Raw genomic sequence first — 25,838 nt, 5'->3', positions numbered from 1 at the left:
ACCTAAAAACGCTCCCATGGGGATTTCCTCTGTTACGTACCCTGTAACTGGGTTGCCAAACCAGCAGAAATGGATCACTCAGTTGGAGTCTGGATTACTAGAACTAAGAAAGTTTTATTAAGGAAACAAGCAACACAGTACTCTAATCAAAAGGATAATAAATGCAACAGTTCAGCAATGATAAACACACATGTGCACAGAATTAAGATAACAGCAACAATCAAGCTCTATCGTTGTCTAGGGGTAAATGACCAGTTTCAAAGTGACGCAAAGTTCAGTTCAATTTAGTTCAGTTCAGTTCGCAGACAGTGGAGGGAAGGAGAGAGAGAGAGCAAAACGAATGAATATTCAAACGGCTTCCACACACAGACCTTCGCAGTCAGCTTTCGTGCGAGCCCTTTGTGATGTCATCTGAGGTCACCGACCGTGACCCCTCCGTTTCCAGATACGTTCGTTTCTCTGCGGTGAACCCGGCACCCAGGCAAGGGCGGACACACACCAGGTTCCCGCCGATCGTGCCTTTCCACTCTGTGCATCTATGGCTTGTCCTGCGACCAGCCGTCCAAAAACTTCCCACCAACTTGTGGGAGACGCACCGCTTCCAGGGTCTCGTTACCTCGGGGTGTCGTGTGTGTCTTGCCTTAGCGAACCTGTCCCTTTTTATCCCCCTGCTGGGGTATCGCCTGTCCATCACTTCAAACAGTTCAGGGTTCAAAGGGGGAGCCGATCTTGACAGCTCTCCTTCCGTTACTCTCTCCCGTCCCTTCATTAACATCTCCAAATGCTGCTCTGTTGTTTTCCTTATCTCTCTCTCTCCTGAAGACAGGTGGCAGACCAACTGCTGATCCCACTGGTGCCAGCACAGGACAGCTGACATCTTAATCTATGTGTATTCTCGTCACACCTCAAACTAGGATCAGAATAAAAGATGGCATCAAATGATGATTACTGACATCGGCTTTGTTTATGTTGATTTCATAGAAACATAGAAAATAGGTGCAGGAGTAGGCCATTCGGCCCTTCGAGCCTGCACCGCCATTTATTATGATCATGGCTGATCATCCAACTCAGAACCCCGCCCCAGCCTTCCCTCCATACCCCCTGACCCCCGTAGCCACAAGGGCCATATCTAACTCCCTCTTAAATATAGCCAATGAACTGGCCTCAACTGTTTCCTGTGGCAGAGAATTCCACAGATTCACCACTCTCTGTGTGAAGAAGTTTTTCCTAATCTCGGTCCTAAAAGGCTTCCCCTCTATCCTCAAACTGTGGCCCCTCGTTCTGGACTTCCCCAACATCGGGAACAATCTTCCTGCATCTAGCCTGTCCAATCCCTTTAGGATTTTATACGTTTCAATCAGATCCCCCCTCAATCTTCTAAATTCCAACCATTTCTTTCTAATGTCCGGTGACTCTCAGCAGGAAACAGTTCTACATGTGGCGGCCCCTGCCCTGTGCATTGTAGGTGGGGCAGTGATCGGGAGCAGACCACCTCGGTGGCTTCTGGAGCTGCCTGACAGGGGCTGTTAGAGAATGGTAGAGAGAACGAGTTAAATCTCAGCCCTCCTGTAGGATGAGGGGAGGGGCTGTGCTTTATTGGTAATGACCTCATAGATGGGCTGAACTGCCTCATACCATCTTTCATTCAGTTTAGGACGTTGCTGACACATCCCGTACCCCTGTAAACGTCGGCCCTGGTGGGAACTGAATTCACGCCATATTTCCGACTGGCTGGATTACAGTCAGTTCTGAGGAATGGAACCATGCACTGGACCTGTACAGAAAACAGCCCTAGAAATGATAGGTGGTCAATTCTTTAGATTCTGGAAGAATTTCTGCAGTCTGGAGGGGCAACACGGTAGTGTAGTGGTTAGCACAACGCTTTACAATACAGGCAACCCGGGTTCAAATCCCGATGCTGCCTGTTGGGAGTTTGTACCTTCTCCCCTAGCTCGCCTGGGTTTTCTCCCGCAGTCCGAAGATGTACTGGTTGGTGGGTTAATGTGATTATTGCACGTCAACCCATTGTTAGGCTAGAATTAAATTGGCGGATCGCTAGGTGGCGTGGCTCGAAGGGCTGAAAGGGCCTACTTCACGCTGTATCCGTACAGTACGTCAGGACCTACAGCTCTGAGATCCACTTCATGCTGTATCCGTGCAGTACACGTCACGACGTACAGCTCTGAGATCACTTCACGCTGTATCCGTGCTGTATGTCACGATGTACAGCTCTGAGATCACTTCACACTGTATCCGTGCAGTATATGTCACGACCTACAGCTCTAAGATCCACTTCACGCTGTATCCATGCAGTACACATCACGACCTACAGCTCTGAGATCACTTCACGCTGTATCCATACGGTACGTCACGACCTACAGCTCTGAGATCACTTCACGCTGTATCCGTGCAGTATACGTCACGACTTACAGCTCTGAGATCACTTCACGCTGTATCCGTACGGTACGTCACGACCTACAGCTCTGAGATCACTTCACGCTGTATCCGTGCAGTATACGTCACGACTTACAGCTCTGAGATCCACTTCACGCTGTATCCGTGCAGTACACGTCACGACCTACAGCTCTGAGATCACTTCACGCTGAATCCGTGCAGTACACGTCACGACCTACAGCTCTGAGATCACTTCATGCTGTATCCGTGCGGTATACGTCACGACCTACAGCTCTGAGATCACTTCACGCTGTATCCGTGCAGTACACGTCACGACCTACAGCTCTGAGATCACTTCACGCTGTATCCGTACAGTAGACGTCACGACCTACAGCTCTGAGATCCACTTCACGCTGTATTCGTGCAGTATACGTCACGACCTACAGCTCTAAGATCACTTCACGCTGTATCCGTGCAGTACACATCACGACCTACAGCTCTGAGATCCACTTCACGCTGTATCCGTGCAGTATACGTCACGACCTACAGCTCTGAGATCACTTCACGCTGTATCCGTACAGTAGACGTCACGACCTACAGCTCTGAGATCCACTTCACGCTGTATCCGTACAGTAGACGTCACGACCTACAGCTCTGAGATCCACTTCATGCTGTATTCGTGCAGTATACGTCACGACCTACAGCTCTAAGATCACTTCACGCTGTATCCGTGCAGTACACATCACGACCTACAGCTCTGAGATCCACTTCACGCTGTATCCGTGCAGTATACGTCACGACCTACAGCTCTAAGATCACTTCACGCTGTATCCGTGCAGTACACGTCACGACCTACAGCTCTGAGATCACTTCACGCTGTATCCGTACGGTATGTCACGACCTACAGCTCTGAGATCCACTTCACGCTGTATCCGTGCAGTATACGTCACGACCTACAGCTCTGAGATCCACTTCACGCTGTATCCGTGCAGTATACGTCACGACCTACAGCTCTGAGATCACTTCACGCTGTATCCGTACAGTAGACGTCACGACCTACAGCTCTGAGATCCACTTCACGCTGTATCCGTACAGTAGACGTCACGACCTACAGCTCTGAGATCCACTTCATGCTGTATTCGTGCAGTATACGTCACGACCTACAGCTCTAAGATCACTTCACGCTGTATCCGTGCAGTATACGTCACGACCTACAGCTCTAAGATCACTTCATGCTGTATCCGTGCAGTACACGTCACGACCTACAGCTCTGAGATCACTTCACGCTGTATCCGTACGGTATGTCACGACCTACAGCTCTGAGATCCACTTCACGCTGTATCCGTGCAGTATACGTCACGACCTACAGCTCTGAGATCCACTTCACGCTGTATCCGTGCAGTATACGTCACGACCTACAGCTCTGAGATCACTTCACGCTGTATCCGTACGGTACGTCACGACTTACAGCTCTGAGATCCACTTCACGCTGTATCCGTGCAGTATACGTCACGACCTACAGCTCTGAGATCCACTTCACGCTATATCCGTGCAGTACACGTCACGACCTACAGCTCTGAGATCACTTCACGCTGTATCCGTACAGTACACGTCACGACGTACAGCTCTGAGATCACTTCACACTGTATCCGTACGGTACGTCACGACTTACAGCTCTGAGATCCACTTCACGCTGTATCCGTGCAGTACACGTCACGACCTACAGCTCTGAGATCACTTCACGCTGTATCCGTGCAGTATACGTCACGACTTACAGCTCTGAGATCCACTTCACGCTGTATTCGTGCAGTACACGTCACGACCTACAGCTCTGAGATCACTTCACACTGAATCCGTGCAGTACATGTCACGACCTACAGCTCTGAGATCCACTTCACGCTGTATCCGTACGGTATACGTCACGACCTACAGCTCTGAGATCACTTCACGCTGTATCCGTACGGTACGTCAAGACCTACAGCTCTGAGATCACTTCACACTGTATCCGTACAGTACATGTCACGACCGACAGCTCTGAGATCACTTCACGCTGTATCTGTACGGTACATGTCACGACATACAGCTCTGAGATCCACTTCACACTGTATCCGTGCGGTACACGTCACGACGTACAGCTCTGAGATCACTTCACCCTGTATCTGTACGGTATACGTCACGACCTACAGCTCTGAGATCACTTCACGCTGTATCCGTACGGTACATGTCACGACATACAGCTCTAAGATCCACTTCATACTGTATCCGTGCAGTACACGTCACGACGTACAGCTCTGAGATCCACTTCACGCTGTATTCGTGCAGTACACGTCACGACCTACAGCTCTGAGATCCACTTCACGCTGTATCCATACAGTATACGTCACGACCTACAGCTCTGAGATCACTTCACGCTGTATCCGTACGGTACATGTCACGACATACAGCTCTGAGATCACTTCACACTGTATCCGTACGGTACGTCACGACCTACAGCTCCGAGATCACTTCACGCTGTATCCGTGCAGTACACGTCACGACCTACAGCTCTGAGATCCACTTCACGCTGTATTCGTGCAGTACACGTCACGACCTACAGCTCTGAGATCACTTCACGCTGAATCCGTGCAGTACATGTCACGACCTACAGCTCTGAGATCCACTTCACGCTGTATCCATACAGTATACGTCACGACCTACAGCTCTGAGATCACTTCACGCTGTATCCGTACGGTACATGTCACGACATACAGCTCTGAGATCACTTCACACTGTATCCGTACGGTATGTCACGACGTACAGTTCTGAGATCCACTTCACGCTGTATTCGTGCAGTACACGTCACGACCTACAGCTCTGAGATCACTTCACGCTGTATCCGTACGGTACATGTCACGACATACAGCTCTGAGATCACTTCACACTGTATCCGTGCAGTATACGTCACGACATACAGCTCTGAGATCCACTTCACGCTGTATCCGTACGGTATGCCACGACGTACAGCTCTGAGATCCACTTCACGCTGTATTCGTGCAGTACACGTCACGACCTACAGCTCTGAGATCACTTCACGCTGAATCCGTGCAGTACACGTCACGACCTACAGCTCTGAGATCCACTTCACGCTGTATCCGTGCGGTACACGTCACGACCTACAGCTCTGAGATCCACTTCACGCTGTATCCATACAGTATACGTCACGACCTACAGCTCTGAGATCACTTCACGCTGTATCCGTACGGTACATGTCACGATGTACAGCTCTGAGATCCACTTCACGCTGTATCCGTACGGTATGCCACGACGTACAGCTCTGAGATCACTTCACGCTGTATCCGTACAGTACATGTCACGACCTACAGCTCTGAGATCCATTTTCTCTTAGACTTATACGAACAATAAATTTTTTAAAATAGGCATCCGTTAGTCTCATGAGACCATGGATTTGTGCCTTGGAAGGTTTCCAGGGCGTAGGCCTGGGCAAGGTTGTATGGAAGACCGGCAGTTGCAAGGCATATACCGGAAATTAAGTAAATACAATAGAAATTAAGGAAAACTATACATAAATAAAAACTGACAAACAAATAATGTGCAACTTATACTAATTTATGAAAATAAAAGATGTTATGTTGAAGTTGTATAAGATGTTGGTGAGGCCTAATTTGGAATATATTGTGTACAGTTTTGGTTACCTACCTACAGGAAAGAATGTAAATATGGTTGAAAGTGTTCAGAGAAAATTTACAAGGGTATTTTGCTGGTTCTGGAGGGCCTGAGTTGTAAGGAAAGATTGAGAACTTTATTCCTTGGAACATAGAAGATTGAAGGGAGATTTGATAGAGGTATACAAAATTATGAGGCATACAGGGTAAATGCAAACAGGCTTTTTCCACTGAGGTTGGCTGAGATCACAACTAGAGGTCATGGGTTAAGGGTGAAAAGTGAAAAGTTTAAGGGGAACATGAGGGAAAATTTCTACACCCAGAGGGTCATGAGAGTGTGGAACGAGCTGCCAGTGCAAGTGGTGCACGTGAGCTCGATTTAAGTTTGAATAGTTACATGGATATGGTATGCAGGACTATGGTCCCAGTGCCAGTTGATGGGAGTAGGCAGTTTAAATGGTTCAGCACATATTAGATGGGCTGAAGGGCCTGTTTCTTTGTTGTACTATACTGTGCTGTACTGTTTCTCTGCTATAACTCTATGAATCTAAATTCTGAGAACATGAGTTGTAGAGTCCTTGGGTTGTGGAATCAGTTCAGGGTTGAGGTGAGTGACGTTATCCACGCTGGTTCACAAGCATGATGTTTGCAGAATAGTAATTGTATTCTATTTTTACCTTAATAGCTTTATTAGTTACCTTCCGTTGATTTTTAAAAGCTTCTCGATCCTCTAACTTCCCACGAATTTTTGCTCCATTATATGCTCTCTGGCTTTTATGCTGGCTTTGACTTATCTTGTTAGCTATGGTTGTGTCATCTTTCGTTTAGAGTATTTCTTCCCCTTTGCAATGTATATATCCTGTGCCTTCCGAACTGCTTCCAGAAATTTCTGCCATTGCTGCTCTGCTGTCATCCCTGCCAGTGTTCTTTTCCAATCAATTCTGACCAACTCCTCTCTCATGCCTCTGTAATTCCCTTTACTCCACTGTAATACTGATACATCTGACTTTTGCTTCTCCTCAAATTTCAGGGTGAATTCAATCATATTATGATCACTTGCCCCTAAGGGTTCTTTTACCTTAAGGTGTCTAATCAATTCTGGTTCTTTTCATGGCACCCAATCCAGAGTAGCTGATCCTCTAGTGGGCTCAACCATTACAGAATTGGACCATCTAGCCCTTTGAGTCTGCTCTATCATTCAATCATGGCTGATCTTTTTTTGCCCTCTTCAGCACCACTCCCTGGTCTTCTCCCCGGAACCTTTGATGCTGTGGCCAATCAAGAACCTATCAATTTTTGCCTTAAATACACCCAACACACAACCTGGCTTCCACAGCTGCCTGTGGTAATAAATTCCACAAATTCACCACCCTGTGGCTAAAGAAATTTCTCCGCATCCCTGTTTTAAATGGACATCCCTCCATCCTGAGGTTATGCCCTCTTGTTTTAGACCCCCCCCCCACCTACCCCCACCATGGGAAACATCCATTCCACACCGGCTCTATCTAGGCTTTCAACATTCAAAAGGTTTTAATGAGATCCCACCCCCACTGTCCTTCTAAATCTCAGTGAGTACAGACAAGAGCTATCAAACGTTCCTTGTATGATAATCCTTTCATTCCTGAAATCATCCTTGTGAACCTCCTCTGAACCCTCTCCAATGCCAGCACATCTTTTCTTAGATGAGGAGCAAAGAGCGGTTCACAATACTCAAGGTGAGGCCTCACCAGTGCCTTATAAAGCCTCAGCATTACATCTCTGTTCTTGTATCTTAGACCTCTTGGAATGAAAGCTAACATACTTAGCCTCCTCATCACTGACACTATCTGCAAGTTAATCTTTAGGGTGTTCTTCACAAGGACTCCCAAGTCCCTTTGCATCTCAGATTTTTCGATTTTCTCCCCATTTATAAAACAGTCTGCACATTTACTACTTCTACCAAAGTGCATTACTGTGTATTTTCCAACATTGTATTTTTTTTTTGCCCTTTCCTCCCATTCTCCTGATCTGTCTAAGTCCTTCTGAAGCCTACTTATTTCCTCAACACTACCTGTCCCTTGACCAATATCTGTATCATCTGCCATTTTGGCAACAAAGCCATCATCTAAATTATTGATACACAGCATAAAAAGAAGCAGTCCCAACATCTACCCATGCAGAACATCATTAGTCACTGGCAGCCAACCAGAGAAAGATCCTTTTATTCCAACTCGCTGCCTCCTACCAATCAGCTAATATTCTAACCATGCCATTAACTTTTCTGTAATACCATGGGCCCTTAACTTGGTAAGCAGCCCCATGTATGGCATCTTGTCAAAGGCCTTCTGAAAGTCCAAATATACAACATTCCATTTATCTATCCTACTTGTAATCTTCTCAAAGGTATTCCAACAGGTTCATCAGGCAAGATTGTCCCTTAAGGAAACCATACTGACTTTGTCTTGCCTTGTCCTGCATCACCATGCCAGAGTCCAATGATTTTTAGAGGATCATTACTAAGGCCTCCACAATCTCTACCACTACCTGTTTCAGAACCCAAGGGTGCAGTTCATCTAGTCTGGGAGACTTATGTACCCTTAGGTCTTTAAGCTGTTTGGGCACATTCTCCCTTGTAATAGTAACTGCACTCATTTCTGTTCCCTCGCACTCTTCAACATCTGCCACACTGCTAGTGTCTTCCACAATGAAGACTGATGCAGAATAATCATTTAGTTCATCTACCATCTCCTTGTCCCCTATTATTATTTCTCCAGCCTCATTTTCTAGCGGTCCTGTGTCTACTCTCGTCTCTCTTTTATTTTTTACATACTTGAAGAAGCTTTCTCTATCCACTTTAATATTGTTTGCTAGCTTGCTTTCATATTTCATCTTTTCCGTCCTAATGATTCTTTTAGTTGCTCTCCCTAGGTTTTTAAAAGCTTCCCAATCCTCTGTCTTACCACAAATTTTTGCTTTGTTTTTTGCCCTTTCTTTTGCTTTTGTTTTAGCTTTGACTTCCCTTGTCAGCCACAGTTGTACTATTTTGTATTTTTCTTTGTTTTTGGAATACATCTATCCTGCAACATCATTTTTCCCAGAAGTTCACACCATTGTGGCCCTGCTGTTATCAGTGCCAGTATCTCCTTCCAATTTAGTTTGGCCAACTCCTCTTTCATACCACTGTTATTTCCTTTACTCCACTGCTATCAGACTTTACTTTCTCCCTATCAAATTTCAAGTTGAACTCTATCATATTATGATCACAGCCTGCTAAGGATTCCATTACCTTAAGCTCCCTAATCACCTCCAGTCCATTTCATAACACCCACAGTACAGTCGATCCCCTGGTAGGCTCAATGACAAACTGCTCTAAAAAGCCATCTCATAGGCTTTCAACAAATTCACTCCCTGGGATCCTTTACCAACCTGATTTTCCCTATCTACCTGAATGTTAAAATCTGTCATGACTATCATAACATTGCCCTTTTGACACGCCTTTTCTCTTTCCCGTTGTAATCTGTAGTCTACATCCCAACTACTGTTGGGAGGCCTGTATATAACTGGCATCAGGGTCCTTTTACCCTTGCAGTTTTTTCACTCAACCCACAAAGATTCAACATCTTCCAATCCAATGTCACATCTTTCTAATGATTTGACACCATTCTTTACCAGCAGAACCACACCACCCTCTCTGCCTACCTTTCTGTCCCTCCGATATAATGTGTAACCTTGGACATTCTGCTCCCAACTACAATCATCCTTCAGTCATGATTCAGTGATGGCCGCAACATCATACCTGATCATCTATAATAGTACAAAATCATCCAACTTATTTCTTATACTCCATGCATTAAGATATAACACGTTGAGTACTGTATTTGCTACCATTTTTGACTTTGCATCCCTAGTGCACTGATACTTACCCTGCTGGCTGCAATTTTGTCCTATCATCTGCCTGCCCGTACTGACACTGTAATTCACAGTTTTTGAGTATATTATCATGTATTGCATTGTACCACTGCTGCAAATTTAACGAATTGTATGAGATATGCCGGTAATAATAAACCTGATTCTGACCATATGCCTTCTTAACCACCTTATCAACTTGCACTTCATCTTTTACGGTTCAATGGAAATGGATCCAAGAACCTCTTTTCCTCCCCACTACTAAGACACTCATTACTAACCCTGTACTCTGCCTTCAAGTTCAATCTTCCAAAGTGAATTGCTTCACACTTTCCTGGGTTGAACTCTACCTGCCACTTCTCAGCTCAGCTCTGCATCCCATCAATGTCTCGTTGTAACCTATGAAAACCTTCTACACTACCCATAACATCACTAGCCTTGCTGTCATCTGCAAACTTACTAACCCACCCTTCAGCCCCTCTTCCAAGCGACTTACAGCAGATCTGTTGAGATGGATTCCAAGCAGTTAGCTAATAAGACATGAACTTTTGTTTGGAAAGCCGTCAAGGACATTGAGGTTTCTGCTGTCTTTTGCCACCCAGGAAGCTGTTGCTCGAGGTATTCAGAAGGAATATAGCCGCTTGAAGGAGCAGGATTGCTACTTCACGTCGTTGGTCCGCGAGGTGGAACTCAAGCGGAATCGCGTGGCAGATGTGCTTCTTGCCTGCGGGATGAGGCCAGTCATCCCCGAAGGAGGATACTTCATGATTGCCGACATTTCTGGTAAAGGTAAGTGTTTTAAAGATTAGCTTTATTGGTCACATTGAAACATACAGTGACGTGCACTATTTGTGTCAAATCCAATCAGCGGGGATTGTGCTGTAGGCCGCCATGCTTCCAGCGCCAAGCCAGTGTGCCCATGGCACATTAACCCTAACCGTACATCTTTGGAATCTGAGAGGAAACCGGAGAAAACCCACACGGTCACGTGGAGAACGTACAAACTCCTTCCAGACAACGGTGGAATAAAGTCCCAATCTTACAACTGGTGACCATGCCACCCTTGCAGCTAACAGCACTGAACATTTATTAACCTTCAGGAACAGTTATTACCCCTCAACCGTCAGGCTCCTGAGCCAGTGTGGATAACTTCACTCACCTCCACACTGAACTGATTCCACAACCTACAGACTTACCTTCAAGGACTCTAAAACTCACATTCTCTGTATGTATGTATATATTTATCTATTTTTTTGGTTTCTTTTTTCAATTTGCACAGTTTCTCTTTTTGCACATTGGTTGTTTGTCAGTCTTTTTGTGGTTTTCATATATTTGATTGTATTTCTTTATTTTCCTGCAAATGCTGGCAAGAAAACGAATCTCAGAGTAGTACAGTATCTAGTGATGTGTACAGTACGTACTTTGATAATAAATTTACTTTGACTTTTTTTTGACTTACTTGAGCTTTGCTTGTTACCACGAGGGACATGAGTCGGATCTGAAATGTTTCCTTGCTTCTCCTGAATGATGCAGTAAAGTAACAGAGGCATTTTGTTACAAGTGGAAAATTGGATTCGTCCCACAGTATACTCAGGTCTGACTTCAGACTCAACAAACTAAAAGGCTCTGGTGTGGGATAAAAGGGCTCACAGTTCTGATTTGAACGTGATCCAAAGGTACATGCTGCTGACAGTTTGGCAGCAGCGACTCCTGCTTCGCCTTTGGATCGACCAGGAGCAGTTGTGGGATTGCAAAGGACAGACATACTCAGCTTGCTGGGATGGTTGCCAACTATAGAGGGATGTTGTACTAACAGTGCTGAACCCCCACATTTGGTAAGAAGAATGAGAAGAGCCAGTGCTCCACCGAACCCCCCCCCCCCCCACTACATCCCACTTAATGTACACGCAGTCTATGTATCTGTATAAGCTAGTCTTCTGTATAGGTGGCCACACTCAAACAGTTAGTTGTACATTGTGTTTTACAGGATTGCTTTTATATTTATTATGTTCTTTGTGCTTATTATGCTTTTTACACTGTTCTCCTTTAACTTCCTGTACTAAAGAATGACAAAGAGTAACCTTGGATATAAACATAGAACATTACAGCACAATACAGCTTCTTCAGCCTGCAATGCTGTGCATCCCCCTGCAGTTCGCGTACCATCCCAACCGCTCAACAGACAACACCATTGCCATCGCCCTCCACCTGGCCCTAACCCACCTGGACAAAAATGACACGTACGTTCGAGTGTTGTTCATAGTCTTCAGTTCAGCATTCAACACAATCATTCCTCAGAAACTGATTGGAAAGCTCAGCCTACTGGGCCTGAACACCTCCCTCTGCAACTGGATCCTAGACTTCCTGACTGGGAGACCTCAGTCAGTCTGGATCGGGAGCAGCATCTCCAACACCATCACACTGAACACGGGGTCCCCCCAGGGCTGTTGTGCTCAGTCCACTGCTGTTCACTCTGCTGACCCACGACTGTGCTGCAACACACAGCTCGAATCACATCACCAAGTTCACCGACGACATGACTCATCAGCAAGAACGATGAGTCAGCATACAGAGAGGAGGTGCAGCGGCTAATAGACTGGTGCAGAGCCAACAACCTGTCTCTGAATGTGAACAAAACAAAAGAGATGGTTGTTGACTTCAGGAGGACACGGAGCGACCACTCTCCACTGAACATCGATGACTCCGTAGAGATCGTTAAAAGCACCAAATTTTTTGGTGTTCACCTGGCGGAGAATCTCACCTGGTCCCTCAACACCAGCTCCATAGCAAAGAAAGCCCAGCAGCATCTCTACTTTCTGCAAAGGCTGAGAAAAGTCCATCTCTCACCCCCCGCCCCCCATCCTTACCACATTCTACAGAGGACGTATTGAGAGCATCCTGAGCAGCTGCATCACTGTCTGATTCGGAAATTGCACCATCTCGGATCGCAAGACCCTGCAGCGGATAGTGAGGTCAGCTGAGAAGATCATCGGGGTCTCTCTTCCTGCCTTTACGGACATTTACACCACACACTGCATCCACAAAGCAAACAGCATTATGAAGGACCCCATGCACCCCTCATACAAACTCTTCTCCCTACTGCCATCTAGCAAAAGGCACCGGAGAGTTCGGGTTCTCACAACCAGACTATGTAGCAGCTTCTTCCCCCAAGCCATCAGACTCCTTAATACCCAGAGCCTGGACCGACACCAACCTACTGCCCTCTACTGTGCCTATTGTCTTGTTTATTATTTATTGTAATGCCTGCACTGTTTTGTGCACTTTATGCAGTCCTGGGTAGGTCTGTAGTCTAGTTTAAACGCAAACAGGAATTCTGCAGATGCTGGAAATTCAAGCAACACACATCAAAGTTGCTGGTGAACGCAGCAGGCCAGGCAGCATCTGTAGCAAGAGGTGTAGTCGACGTTTCAGGCCGAGACCTGACGAAGGGTCTCGGCCTGAAACGTCGACTGCACCTCTTCCTACAGATGCTGCCTGGCCTGCTGCGTTCACCAGCAACTTTAATGTGTGTTGTCTGTAGTCTAGTGTAATTTTTGTGTTGTTTTACATAGTTCAGTGCAGCTTTTGTATTGTTTCATGGTCCTGAAAAATGTTCTCTCGTTTTTACTGTGTACTGTACCAGCAGTTATGGTCGAAATGACAATAGAAAGTGATTTGACTTGACTTGACAACCTTCTAACCTACTGTAAGATCAAACTAACCCTTCCCTCCTTCATAGCCCTCCAGCTTTCTATCACCAATGTTTGTTTGTTCGTTATCATACAATGTGGGCGATTATGGTCTTTCCATGAGCATGATTGTTCTTGGCAAATTTTTCTAACAGAATTGTTTTGCCATTCCCTTCTTCTGGGACGTGTCTTTACAAAACGGGTGACTCTAGCTGTTATCAATACTCTTCAGAGATTGTCTGCCTTGCGTCAGTGATCGCATAACACTAGCTGCTCATACCATCATCCACCACCAGCTCCCAGGCCTTCACATGACCCTGATCGGGGTGATAAGCAGGTGCTACACCTTGCCCAAGGGTGATCTGCACGCTCGTGGAGGGAAGGAGCATTTTGCACCTGCTTTGGTAGAGATGTGCCTCCACCCCACCACCCAAATTATCCATATGCCTATCTTCAATATCCTTTACGTATCTGCCTCTGCCGCTGCGCGGTTAGCCTGAGGAAAGGTGGGGGAGGGGAAGGAGGCCAGCTGGAAGGTGAGAGGTGAAGCCAGGTGGGTGGGAAAGGTCAAGGGCCGGAGAAGGAAGAATCCGATAGGAGACAAGAGTGGACCATAAGAGAAAGGGAAGGAGGAGAGGACCTAGGGGGAAGTAGTAGGCAGGTGAGAAGAGGTCAAAAAGTCAGTGTAGGGAATAGAGGAAGAGGGGGAGGAGATTTTTTTTCACCAGAAGGAGAAATCGATATTCATGCCATCAGGTTGGAGGCTACTCAGGCAGAATATAAGGTGTTGCTCCTCCACCTTGAGGGTGGCCTCACCTTGGGACAAGGGAAGGCCATGGATCAACATGTCGAAACGGGAATGGGAATTGGAATCGAAATGTTTGGCCACCGGGAAGACCCGCTTATGGCGGATGGAGCAGAGGTGCTTGTCGTTGCGGTCCCCCAATTTACGACGGGTCTCACCAGCGTAGAGGAGGCTGCACCGGGAGCACCGGACACAGTAGATGACCGCAGCAGATTTGCAGGTGAAGTGTGTTGCTTCACCTGGAAGGACTGATTGGGGCCCTGAGTGGAAGTGAGGGAGGAGGTGCCTGGGCAGGTGGAGCACTTCGTCTGCTTGCTGGAGCAACTCAGCAGGTCAGGCAGCATCTATGGAAATGAGTGTTATAGTTAAGAGAAAGTGCAGTGCAGTTAGGCAAAGTGCAAGGCCATGCTAAGATAGATTGGAAGGTCCAACCAGGAAGGAGGTACAGGAGCCGTAGGTTCCACACCTCCGGGTTAAGAAACACTTATTACGGTTCAACCATCAGCTTCCTGAACCAGCGTGGATAACTTCACTCAACCTCAGCTCTGAACTGATTCAACAACCCATGGACTCCTTCTCTTTTGCACATTGGTTGTCAGTCCTGATGAAGGGTCTCGGCCTGAAACCTCATCTGTTTACTCTTTTCCATAGCTGCTGCTGAGTTCCTCCAGCATTTTGTGTATGTTGTCAGTCCTTATTTGTGTATAGTTTTTCATAACCTCTATTCTATTTCTTTATTTTCCTGTAAATACCTGTAAGAAAGCAAATCTCAATATATGATGACATATCTGTACTTTGGTTATAAGTTTTACTTTGGCTTTGATCAGGAGTTTATATTTTAGTGTGTGAGAGGTCTGTTCAAGAGTCTGATAAAGTGAGCTGGAGGCTATCCTTGTAGCATGTGCTTTCGGGCCTATGTGTCTTCTGCCTGACAGGAGGGGGAGGGTGGAGAGGAGAGAGAATGAGCAGGGTGGAAGGGGTCCTTAGTTATGTTGGCCATTTTCTCAGGGCAGTGGAAAGTACCGTGAGATACGATGGAGGGGAGGCTAGTTTGTGTGAGGGACTGCTATGTTCACAACTGTGTGATTTCTTGTGGCCTTGGGCAGCACAGCTGTCGTACCAAGCTGCCATGCATCCGGATACAGTGATCTTTATGGTGTACCTATAAAAGTACAAATACCAACATGAGAGGAAACTATTTTTGTGCAGTGGTGGTTAGGGTCTGGAATGTACTGCCAGGAATAGCGAAGTGGGTTCAATGATAGCCTTCATTACAGAGGTAGGTAAATATCTCAAAGGAAAGAATGTGCAGGACTGCTGGGGGAGCTTAGAGTGGCATTCTTCCGAATGGACTTCATCCCAACTGACTCTGAATCCACAACCAGACACACGAACCAGGAATATCCTTCCCATCTCGGTGGTGTGGTCACACTTGGCAGACTTTGGCGGTTGATTGACTTTCTGACCCTAACCAAGACGGGCATGCGTCATGTTTCCTGCTCCTGATGCCAACCTGGCAAAAAATGACAAGCACAAGTGTGGATTCTGGATGAGGATGGCGTCCTGCTCATTCAGGTAGTTCCTGCCATCCCCGCCCCCAGTTGCCATGGAATAACTCACAGATGTTAGCTGCCCAGGGTCACGAGGAATGCTGACATGCATGAACCTTCATGGCATGCAGACGGAGCTTCGAGGCACTTGTACTTGAAGTTACCACCATTAGAAGTGGAGAAGAATGGAAGGAAGGAAGGAAGAGGTTATTGTTGGTAAAGGGTCAACGTTGTTTTCATTTTGAGGAATGCTATTTATTGGAGCTCTCCGAAGTCATTCAGTCTGTGACAATGTTGCTTTGTGTTCTAGGTCCTACGGTCGCATAGCAGTTAGTCTGCCACTATCGTTAAGAAGTTTGAAAGTTCTCCCCATAACTGGTGGGATTCCTCCAGGTAATCTGGTTTCTTCCCATGGCCCAAAGATGTACAAGTTAGTAGGTTAATTGGTGACATGTGCAATTGGGCAGCAGAGACACATTGGGCCGGAATAGCCTGTTATAGTGCTGTAACTGTAAAATTTTTAAAAAACGGGTGAGCTTGGGTCCTTTACTAGACACTAATGTTTAGCTTGCTTCACAATAAAAAATATAGATTTCTAATTATTTATATATCTTTCTCTCTAGATGTCGATCTCTCCAAGATGGAAGGCGACGAGCCTTATGATAACAAATTTGTGAAATGGATGATTAAGAACAAGGTACATTGAACTTGGTTTTGGGAGTGGGGAACAATGCGATGTCAACATCAGATATAACAAATACTGACGGTGGCTCTGAGTCAAGAGGTTGTCGATGACAATAACTCTTCAGAGACTTGAGCCAAAAATCTAGATATGAATCTGCAATCTTTAAGAAAAATCAGTCCTCAACAGTGCCATCTTCTGAGATAAAACAGTGAACCAAGTTAAACCTGTTAAACATATCACGTAGATGGTAAAGATAGCACAGTGGTTCTAAGATCAAGAACATGTTCTCCTGATATCCCAGAAATATTCATTATTTAATTATCACAAAAAAAAGGTTATTCGGCCATCTTTCCATTACTGTTCACAGGATCACTAGTCCACAGCACGCAGGATCTCTCTGACATTCCAGACATGTATAAGTTACTAGGCTAATTGGTCACATGGGTACAGTTGTGTGCCTTAGAGGCTCAATGGGCTGGAAGGACCCGTTAGTGCACTGTATCTCTAAGATAAAGTAACTTTTCAAGGCAGTGAATACCTTACTGGTGACAAATACTTTGTGGTGTCCTGAGGGTTAGTAGGCACATACTAAGATAGAATTAGTTAACAAGTCTTAATTGTTGAAAATTGAGGTATGACTGAGTCTAGAAATGAGTTGAACACTTTGACATTGATGATAGTTTCCCTTCTACTATGTGGGTGGTAGGAACAGTTCTGTGCAAAAATCATGGGCACATATGTATAGCACGGTATCGTAATAATTTTATGTATTGCACTGTACTGCTGCCATGAGGAAATAAAAAAAATTTCATGACTTATGTGAGTGATGAAAAACCTGATTCTGATTTGGGTCTCATTGTCGACAGAGAGTGGGAAGGCGGCAGGGAGAGGGGGGATCATGGTTCGGAAAGGGGAAGGGAGTGGGAAGCACCTGAGAAGTATTCTGTAATGATCAGTAAACCAATTGTTTGGAATCAATTGACCTAGCTTGGTGTCTCAAGGCTGAGTATGCCTGTACCAGCACCACACCCCAGCCCTGACACTCCTTCTCTGCCATCCGTCCCACACCCGTCTTGAGTCACTCCACACTCGCAGTTCCCAACATGCTTTGAAACATAGAAAACACACAGCACAATACAGGCCCTTCGGCCCACGAAGCTGTGCCAAACATGTCCCTACCTTAAAACTACCCAGGTTTTACCCATAGCCCACTATGTTTCTAAGCTCCATGTAGCCATCCAGGAGTCTCTTAAGAGACCCTGTCATTTCCGCCTCCACCATCGCCGCTGGCAGCCCATTCCACGCACTCACCACTCTCTGCTTAAAAAAAAAACTTTCCCCTGACGTCTCCTCTGTACCTACTTCCAAACACCTTAAAACTATGCCCTCTCGTGCTAGCCATTTCAGCCCTGGGGAAAAGCCCCTGACTATCCACATGATCAATGCCTCTCATAATCTTGTACACCTCTATCAGGTCACCTCTCATCCTCCGTCGCTCCAAGGAGAAAAGGCTGAGTTCACTCAACCTATTCTCAGAAGACATGCTCCCCAATCCAGGCAACATCCTTGTAAATGTCCTCTGCACCCTTTCTATGGTTTCCACAACCTTCCTGTAGTGAGGCAACCAGAATTGAGCACAGTACTCCAAGTGTGGTCTGACCAGGGTCCTATATAGCTGCAACATTACCTCGTGGCTCTTAAACTCAATCCCACGATTGATGAAGGCCAATGCACCATATGCCTTCTTAACCACAGAGTCAACTTGCGTAGCAGCTTTGAGTGTCCTATGGACTCGGACCCCAAAATCCCTCTGATCCTCCACACTGCCAAGAGTCTTACCATTAATACTATATTCTGCCATCATATTTGACCTACCAAAATGAACCACCTCACACTTATCTGTGTTGAACTCCATCTGCCACTTCTCAGCCCAGTTTTGCATCCTATCAATGTCCCGTTTAACCTCTGACAGCCCTCCACACTATCCACAACACATTCAACCTTTGTGTCATCAGCAAATTTACGTACCCATCCCTCCATTTCCTCATCCAGGTCATTTATAAAAATCACAAAGAGTAGGGGTCCCAGAACAGATCTCTGAGGCACATCACTGGTCACCGGCCTCCATGCAGAATATGACCCGTCTACAACCACTCTTTGCCTTCTGTGGGCAAGCCAGTTCTGGATCCACAAAGCAGTGCCCCCTTGGATCCCATACCTCCTTACTTTCTCAATAAGCCTTGCACGGGGTACCTTGTCAAATGCCTTGCTAAGATCCATATTCACTACATCTATTGCTCTACCTTCATCAATGTGTTTAGTCACATCCTCAAAAAATTCAGTCAGGCTCGTAAGGCACGACCTGCCTTTGACAAAGCCATGCTGACTATTCCTAATCATATTATGCCTCTCAAAATGTTCATAAATCCTGCCTCTCAGGATCTTCTCCATCAACTTACCAACCACCGAAGTAAGACTCACTGGCCTATAATTTCCTGGGCTATCCCTACTCCCTTTCTTGAATAAGGGAACAACATCCACAACCTTCCAATCCTCTGGAACCTCTCCCGTCCTCATTGATGATGCAAAAATCATCGCCAGAGGCTCAGCAATCTCCTCCCTTGCTTCCCACAGTAGCCTGGGGTACATCCCATCCGGTCCCGGTGAATTATCCAACTTGATGTTTTCCAGAAGTTTCAGTACATCCTCTTTCTTAATATCTATACTCTCAAGCTTTTCAGTCCACTGCAGGTCACCCTTATAATCGCCAAGATCCTTTTCCGCAGTGAATACTGAAGCAAAGTATTTATTAAGTACCTCAGCTATTTCCTCCGGTTCCATACACAATTTTCCATTGTCACACTTGATTGGTCCTACTCTCTCACATCTTATCCTCTTGTTCTTCACATACTTGTAGAGTGCCTTGGAGTTTTCCTTAATCCTGCCCACCAAGGCCTTCTCATGGCCCCTTCAGGCTCTCCTAATTTCATTCTTAAGCTCCTTCCTGCTAGCCTTGTAATCTTCTAGATTACTGTCATTACCTAGTTTTTTGAACCTTTCGTAAGTTCTTCTTTTCTTCTTGACTAGATTTACAACAGCCTTTGTGCTCCACGGATCTTGTACCCTGCCATCCTTTCCATGTCTCATTGGAACGTACCTATTCAGAACCCCACGCAAATATCCCCTGAACATTTGCCACATTTCTTTGGTACCCTGAGAACATCTGTTTCCAGTCTATGCTTCCAAGTTCCTGCCTGATAGCCTCATAGTTCCCCTTACTCCAATTAAATGTTTCCCTAACTTGTCTGTTCCTATCTCTCTCCAATGCTATGGTAAAGGAGATAAAATTGTGATCACTATCTCCAAAATGCTCTCCCACTGAGAGACCTGACACCTGACCAGGTTCATTTCCCAATACCAGATCAAGTGCAGCCTCTCCTGTTGTAGGCTTATCTACATATTGTGTCAAGAAATCTTCCTGAACACACCTAACAAACTCCACCCCATCTAAACCCTTTGCTCTAGGGAGATGCCAATCGATATTTGGGAAATTAAAATCTCCCACCACAACAACCCTGTTATTATTACTCCTTTCCAGAATCTATCTCCCTATCTGCTCCTTAATGTCCCTGTTACTATTGGGTGGTCTGTGAAAAAACACCCAGTAGAGTTATTGACCCCTTCCTATTCCTAACTTCCACCCACAGGGACTCCGTAGACAATCCATCCATGACTTCATCCTTTTCTGCAGCCCTGACACTATCTCTGATCAACAGTGCCACGCCCCCCACCTCTCTTGCCCCTCTCCCTATCTTTTCTGAAACATCTAAAGCCTGGCACTTGAAGTAGCCATTCCTGCCCCTGAGCCACCCAAGTCTCTGTAATGGCCACAACATCATAGCTCCAAGAGCTGATCCACGCTCTAAGCTCATCTGCTTTATTCATGATACTCCTCGCATTAAAATAGACACATCAATAGAACCATCGGACTGAGCGCGTCCCTTCTCTATCATCTGCCTATCCTCCCTTTCGCACTGTCTCCAAACTTTCTCCATTTGTGAGCCAGCCTCCCTTTCCTCCGTCACTTCAGTTTGGTTCCCACCCCCCAGCAATTCTAGTTTAAACTCTCCTCAATAGCCTTAGCAAACCTTCCCACCAGGATATTGGTCCCCCTCAGATTCAAGTGCAACCTGTCCTTTTTGTACAGGTCACACCTACCCCAGTAGAGGTCCCAATGATCCAGAAATCTGAATCCCTGCCCCCTGCTCCAATCCCTCAGCCACTCATTTCCTATTCTCACTGTCATGTGGCACAGGCAGTAATCCCGAGATTACTACCTTTGAGGTCCTGCTCAAATTCTTTCCTAACTCCCTGTAGTCTGTTTTCAGGACCTCCTCCCTTTTCCTACCTATGTCGTTGGTACTAATATGTACCACGACCTCTGCCTGTTCTCCTTCCCACTTCAAGATATCACGGACGCGATCAGAAACATCCTGGACCCTGGCACCTGGGAGGCAAACTACCATCCGCGTTTCTTTCCTGCGTCCACAGAATCGCCTATCTGACCCCCTAACTATAGAGTCCCTTATCACTGCTGCCATCCTCTTCCTTTCCCTACCCTTCTGAGCCACAAGGCCAGACTCTGTGCCGGAAGCACGATCATTATTGCTTCCCCCAGGTAGGCCATCCCCCCCCCAACAGTATTAAAGCAGTAGTACTTATTGTTAAGGGGGACAACCACAGGGGTACTCTCTAGTACCTGCTTCTTGCCCTTCCCTCTCCTAACTGTTACCCACTTCTCTGTCTCCTGTGGTCCCGGGGTGACTACCTGCCTATAGCTCCTCTCTATCACCTTCTCACTCTCCCTGACCAGACGAAGGTCATCGAGCTGCAGTTACAGTTCCCTAACGCGGTCTCTAAGGAGCTGCAGCTCGACACACCTGGTGCAGATGTGGTCGTCCGGGAGGCCGGGAGTCTCTAGGACTTCCCACATCTGACACGGAGCACAGAAAACCAGTCTCACATACATACTCTCTGTCTTTATTTTAAACAGATAAACTGCCTGGCCTCGACCCTTTATCACTGAAGCTCCATTGAGCCAAAGCCTTGCTACTCTGTCTTCCACTACTCCGACGCCTGCTCTGTAAATCTGTCTTCCTTTTAAAGACTGGCCGACCTCCATGTGCTTGCGCAGTCTTGCCCCGTTCAAACTGCTGAAGAAATAACCGTCACCTTTTCAACTCTGCTCGCTTTTAAACTCTTCCCGCTGTTCTTACTGGCTGACCTCCACACGCTTGCGCAGTCTTGCCCCGTTCAATCTACCGAAGATTTGCTCCTGCCAGATTTACAAACTCGCTCTCCAATCCATGTTGACAAATACAGTACTGTGCAAAAGTCTTAGGCACCCAAGCTGTATGTGCCTCAGACCTTTGCACAGTACTATACGTGATTCATAAAAAGAGTAGATTGTTTTAATCCATGATTCACTTCATCATGGCAGATCTATACTTTACTAACAGATTGCTGTATAAATGCTTATCTATTTAAGAATTTAAAATGTCAGTCAATCCATTGCCTTCTGGGAAGAGAGTTCTGGATTTTTCCTACCCTTTGCGTAAAAATAAACAGCTTTCTACCTGAGTGGGCGAGCTCAGACTGCAGGAGTTCTGTTACCGGGATTTGGCCAAAGGAGAAACATTTCCCTTAAAAGTTTACTTTCAATTTTTTTTATCGTCTTAAACACCAGGACTAATATGCTTCATAACCTGCTAGACAAGAGAGTACAAACAATGTTTTCGTTAAAGCTTTATTTGATTCTGTAATCTCAGAATGAATATCATAAATCTCCCCCTGCTCATGGAGTGTTTGTCCCTCTCCCATCAGGGAGGAGGATATGTAGCATCCACACCAGGATACCAGACTCAAAAGCAGTTACTTCTCCAAACAGTAAGGCTGATCAACACCTCCATACCCCCAGCTACCACTACTTTATCACTTCCTGTCAGTCAATTTATGTACAGACACTCCTGTGCCTAGCATCACTTTATGGACATTCAATCAGTCTATGTATCTAAGCTCTCTAATGCATTTAGATTTATTCCGTGTTTTATTACTATTATTTACTATGATTTTTTTTTTGTGTGCTACAGTGGATCCAGAGTAACAACTATTTTGTTCTCCTTTACACTTGTGTTCTGGAAGTGACATTAAGCAATCTTGAATCTTGAACTTATACGCATCTCAATCTTATGCAAAATTTCTCGAGATTTTAAAATTTTGACTCTCAAAAGTTATGTTGAGCCCTTTGAAACATTACTAAAGTATTTAAAACACAGCAAATAAATTGAACGTAGAACAGTGCAGCCCAGGATTCGGCCCTTTGGCCCACAATGTTGTATTGAATTAATTACTTTAGTGATCAAATGCCCAAAACTAAACGAATCCCTTCTGCCTACACAGTATCTGTGCCCTTCCATTTCCCTCTCATTCATGTGCCTATCTAATAACTTGTTGGCCACCTCACTCATATTTGCTTCCACTACACAGGCAGTGCATCCTAGCATCCCAGGCACTCACAACTCCCAGTTTATTAAAAAAAAACTTGCTCCACACACTTTCCTTTGAACTTATGCCCCTCATGTTAAGTGCTTGCAGTCTGGTATTAGACATTTCAATGCAATGAAAGAGACACTGGATGTCTAGTCTGTATATGGCTGTCATAATCTTAAATGTGTATTAGATCTCTCTTCAGCTGGCACAGCTCAAGAGAACGCAAATGAAGACTGTCCGACCTCACTTTATAACAAATACCCTCTAATCCAGGCAGCATGCTTGGAAACCTCTTCTGCGTCCACACCAAAGCCTCCACATCCTTCCTATGATGTGGGGGCGACCTAAACTGATTGCTGCAATACTCCAAATTGCAGCCTAACCAGAGTTAAATCATGACGGCACAGTATAAGCCTTTCAGCTCACAATGTTGTACTGACCTTTAACCTCTCTAAGATCAATCTTCCCCTTCTTTCCTTCATAGCCTTCCATTTTTTTATCATCCATATATCTGTCTAAAAGTTTCTTAAATGCCCATAATTTGTCTGCCTCTGCCACCACCCCCAGCAGGGTGCTGCATGCACCCACCACTCTGTGTAAAGAACTCTTCTCTGATATACCTGCTATGTTTTCCTCCAGTCACCTTAAAATTATACCCACTGGTATTAACCATTTCTGCATTGGGAAAAAGTATCTGGCCATCCATTCGATCCATGCCTCTTATCATCTTGTACACCTCTATCGAGACAGTTCTCATCCTCCCAGAAAAGCCCTAGCTCACTCAACCAATCCTCATGAGACAGGCAGCACCCTAGTAAATCTCTTCTGCATCCTCTCCAATGCCTCTACATCCTCATACAATGGAGAAACCACTGTACTGCAGATGTAGCCTAACTAGAGTTTTATAAAGCTGCAACACATCTTCCTGACTCTTAAACTCATTTTGTTAACTAATAACAAACATGCCATATGTCTTCATTACCACTCTATCTACTTTCAAGGAGGTATGACTTGGACCCGAAGACCCCTCTATACATCAACTTTACTAAGGTTTCTGCCATTGGGAGTGTTCTGTTTCTTTACTTTTGATCTTCGAAAGTGCATTTCCTCACATCTGGCTGAGTTAATCATCTGCCATTTCCCTATATCCCACAGTATTATCTTTTGCCAGTCTTCACTATCCACAACACTGCTAATTTTTGTATTTCCTGCAAACTGACCACCTACATTTTCATCGAAGTCATTTATATATACAAACCCCATTTCCAGAAAAGTTGGGATATTTTCCAAAATGCAATAAAAACAATAATCTGTGATATGTTAATTCACGTGAACCTTTATTTAACTGACAAAAGTACTAAGAAAAGATTTTCAATAGTTTTACTGACCAACTTAATTGTATTTTGTAAACATACACAAATTTAGAATTTGATGGCTGCAACACACTCAACAAAAGTTGGGACAGAGGCATGTTTACCATTGTGTTACATCACCTTTCCTTTTAATAACACTTCTTAATCGTTTTGGAACTGAGGATACTAATTGTAGTAGATTTGCAACTGGAAATTTTGTCCATTCTTGCTTGATATAAGGCTTCCGCTGCTCAACAGTCCGTGGTCTCCGTTGTCTGATTCTCCTCTTCATAATGCGCCATACATTTTCAATAGGAGATAGATCTGGTCTGGCAGCAGGCCAGTCAAGCGCGCACACTCTGTGTCTACAAAGCCACGCTGTTGTAGCCCGTGCAGAATGTGGTCTGGCATTGTCCTGCTGAAATAAGCATGGACGTCCCGGGAAGAGACGTCGCCTTGATGGCAACATAGGTCTCTCTAAAATCCTAATATACGCCCTCAGAGTCAATGGTACCTTCACATACATGCAACTCAACCATGCTGTGGGCACTGATGCACCCCCATACCATCACAGATTCTGGCTTTTGCACCTTTCGCTGATAACAATCTGAATGGTCATTTTCATCTTTGGCACGGAGAATTCGACACCCGTTTTTTCCAAAAACTAGCTGAAATGTGGACTTGTCTGACCACAGCACACGGTTCCACAGTCTCTCGGTCCAGCTGAGATGAGCTCGGGCCCAGAGAACTTGCCGGCATTTCTGCATAGAGTTGATGTATGGCTTCCTCCTTGCGTAATACAGTTTCAAGTTGCATTTCTGGATGCAGCGACGGACTGTGTTGAGTGACAATGGTTTTCCGAAGTACTCCCGAGCCCAGGTGGCTATAATTGTCACAGTAGCATGACTTTTCTGTGCACTTTTCAATCTTATTTTAACTTTGTCCCAACTTTTGTTGAGTGTGTTGCAGCCATCAAAAGGGATGGGGGAGGGGAAGCAGGGAGGTGATAGGCAGGAAAGGTGAAGAAGGAATAGGGGAAAACACAATGGGTAGTAGAAGGAGGCGGAACCATAAGGGAGGTGATAGGCAGCTGGGGGAGGGGGCAGAGTGAAATAGGGATAGAGGAAGGGAGGGGGAGGGAATTACCAGAAGTTGGAGAATTCTATGTTCATACCAAGGGGCTGGAGATTACCTAGACGGTATGTGAGGTGTTGTTCCTCCAACCTGAGTTTAGCCTCATCATGGCAGTAGAGGAGGCCATGTGTGG

At 45.6% G+C, this 25,838-nt stretch overlaps 1 protein-coding gene across 10 annotated transcripts in view; it reads left to right on the top strand.

Moving 5' to 3' along the window:
* LOC140205764 (kynurenine--oxoglutarate transaminase 3-like) overlaps positions 1–25,838 on the top strand; it is a 113,792-nt gene that overhangs the window by 78,610 nt on the left and 9,344 nt on the right. For 9 of the 10 annotated variants that reach the window (XM_072273385.1, XM_072273390.1, XM_072273389.1 and 6 more), the window contains 2 exons: positions 10,544–10,730; positions 16,609–16,682. In XM_072273385.1, the coding sequence (XP_072129486.1) occupies positions 10,544–10,730; positions 16,609–16,682 (261 nt within the window). Of the gene's footprint in view, positions 1–10,543; positions 10,731–16,295; positions 16,379–16,608; positions 16,683–25,838 lie in introns of those variants that run through there. The other variant, XR_011887964.1, reaches the window with a different exon arrangement.

Source organism: Mobula birostris, chromosome 12 (genome assembly GCF_030028105.1).
Source record: "Mobula birostris isolate sMobBir1 chromosome 12, sMobBir1.hap1, whole genome shotgun sequence".
NCBI classification, from domain to species: Eukaryota; Metazoa; Chordata; class Chondrichthyes; order Myliobatiformes; family Myliobatidae; genus Mobula; species Mobula birostris.
The sequence above is the reverse complement of the archived record's forward strand: the minus strand, read 5'-3'. Positions and strand labels throughout refer to the sequence as shown.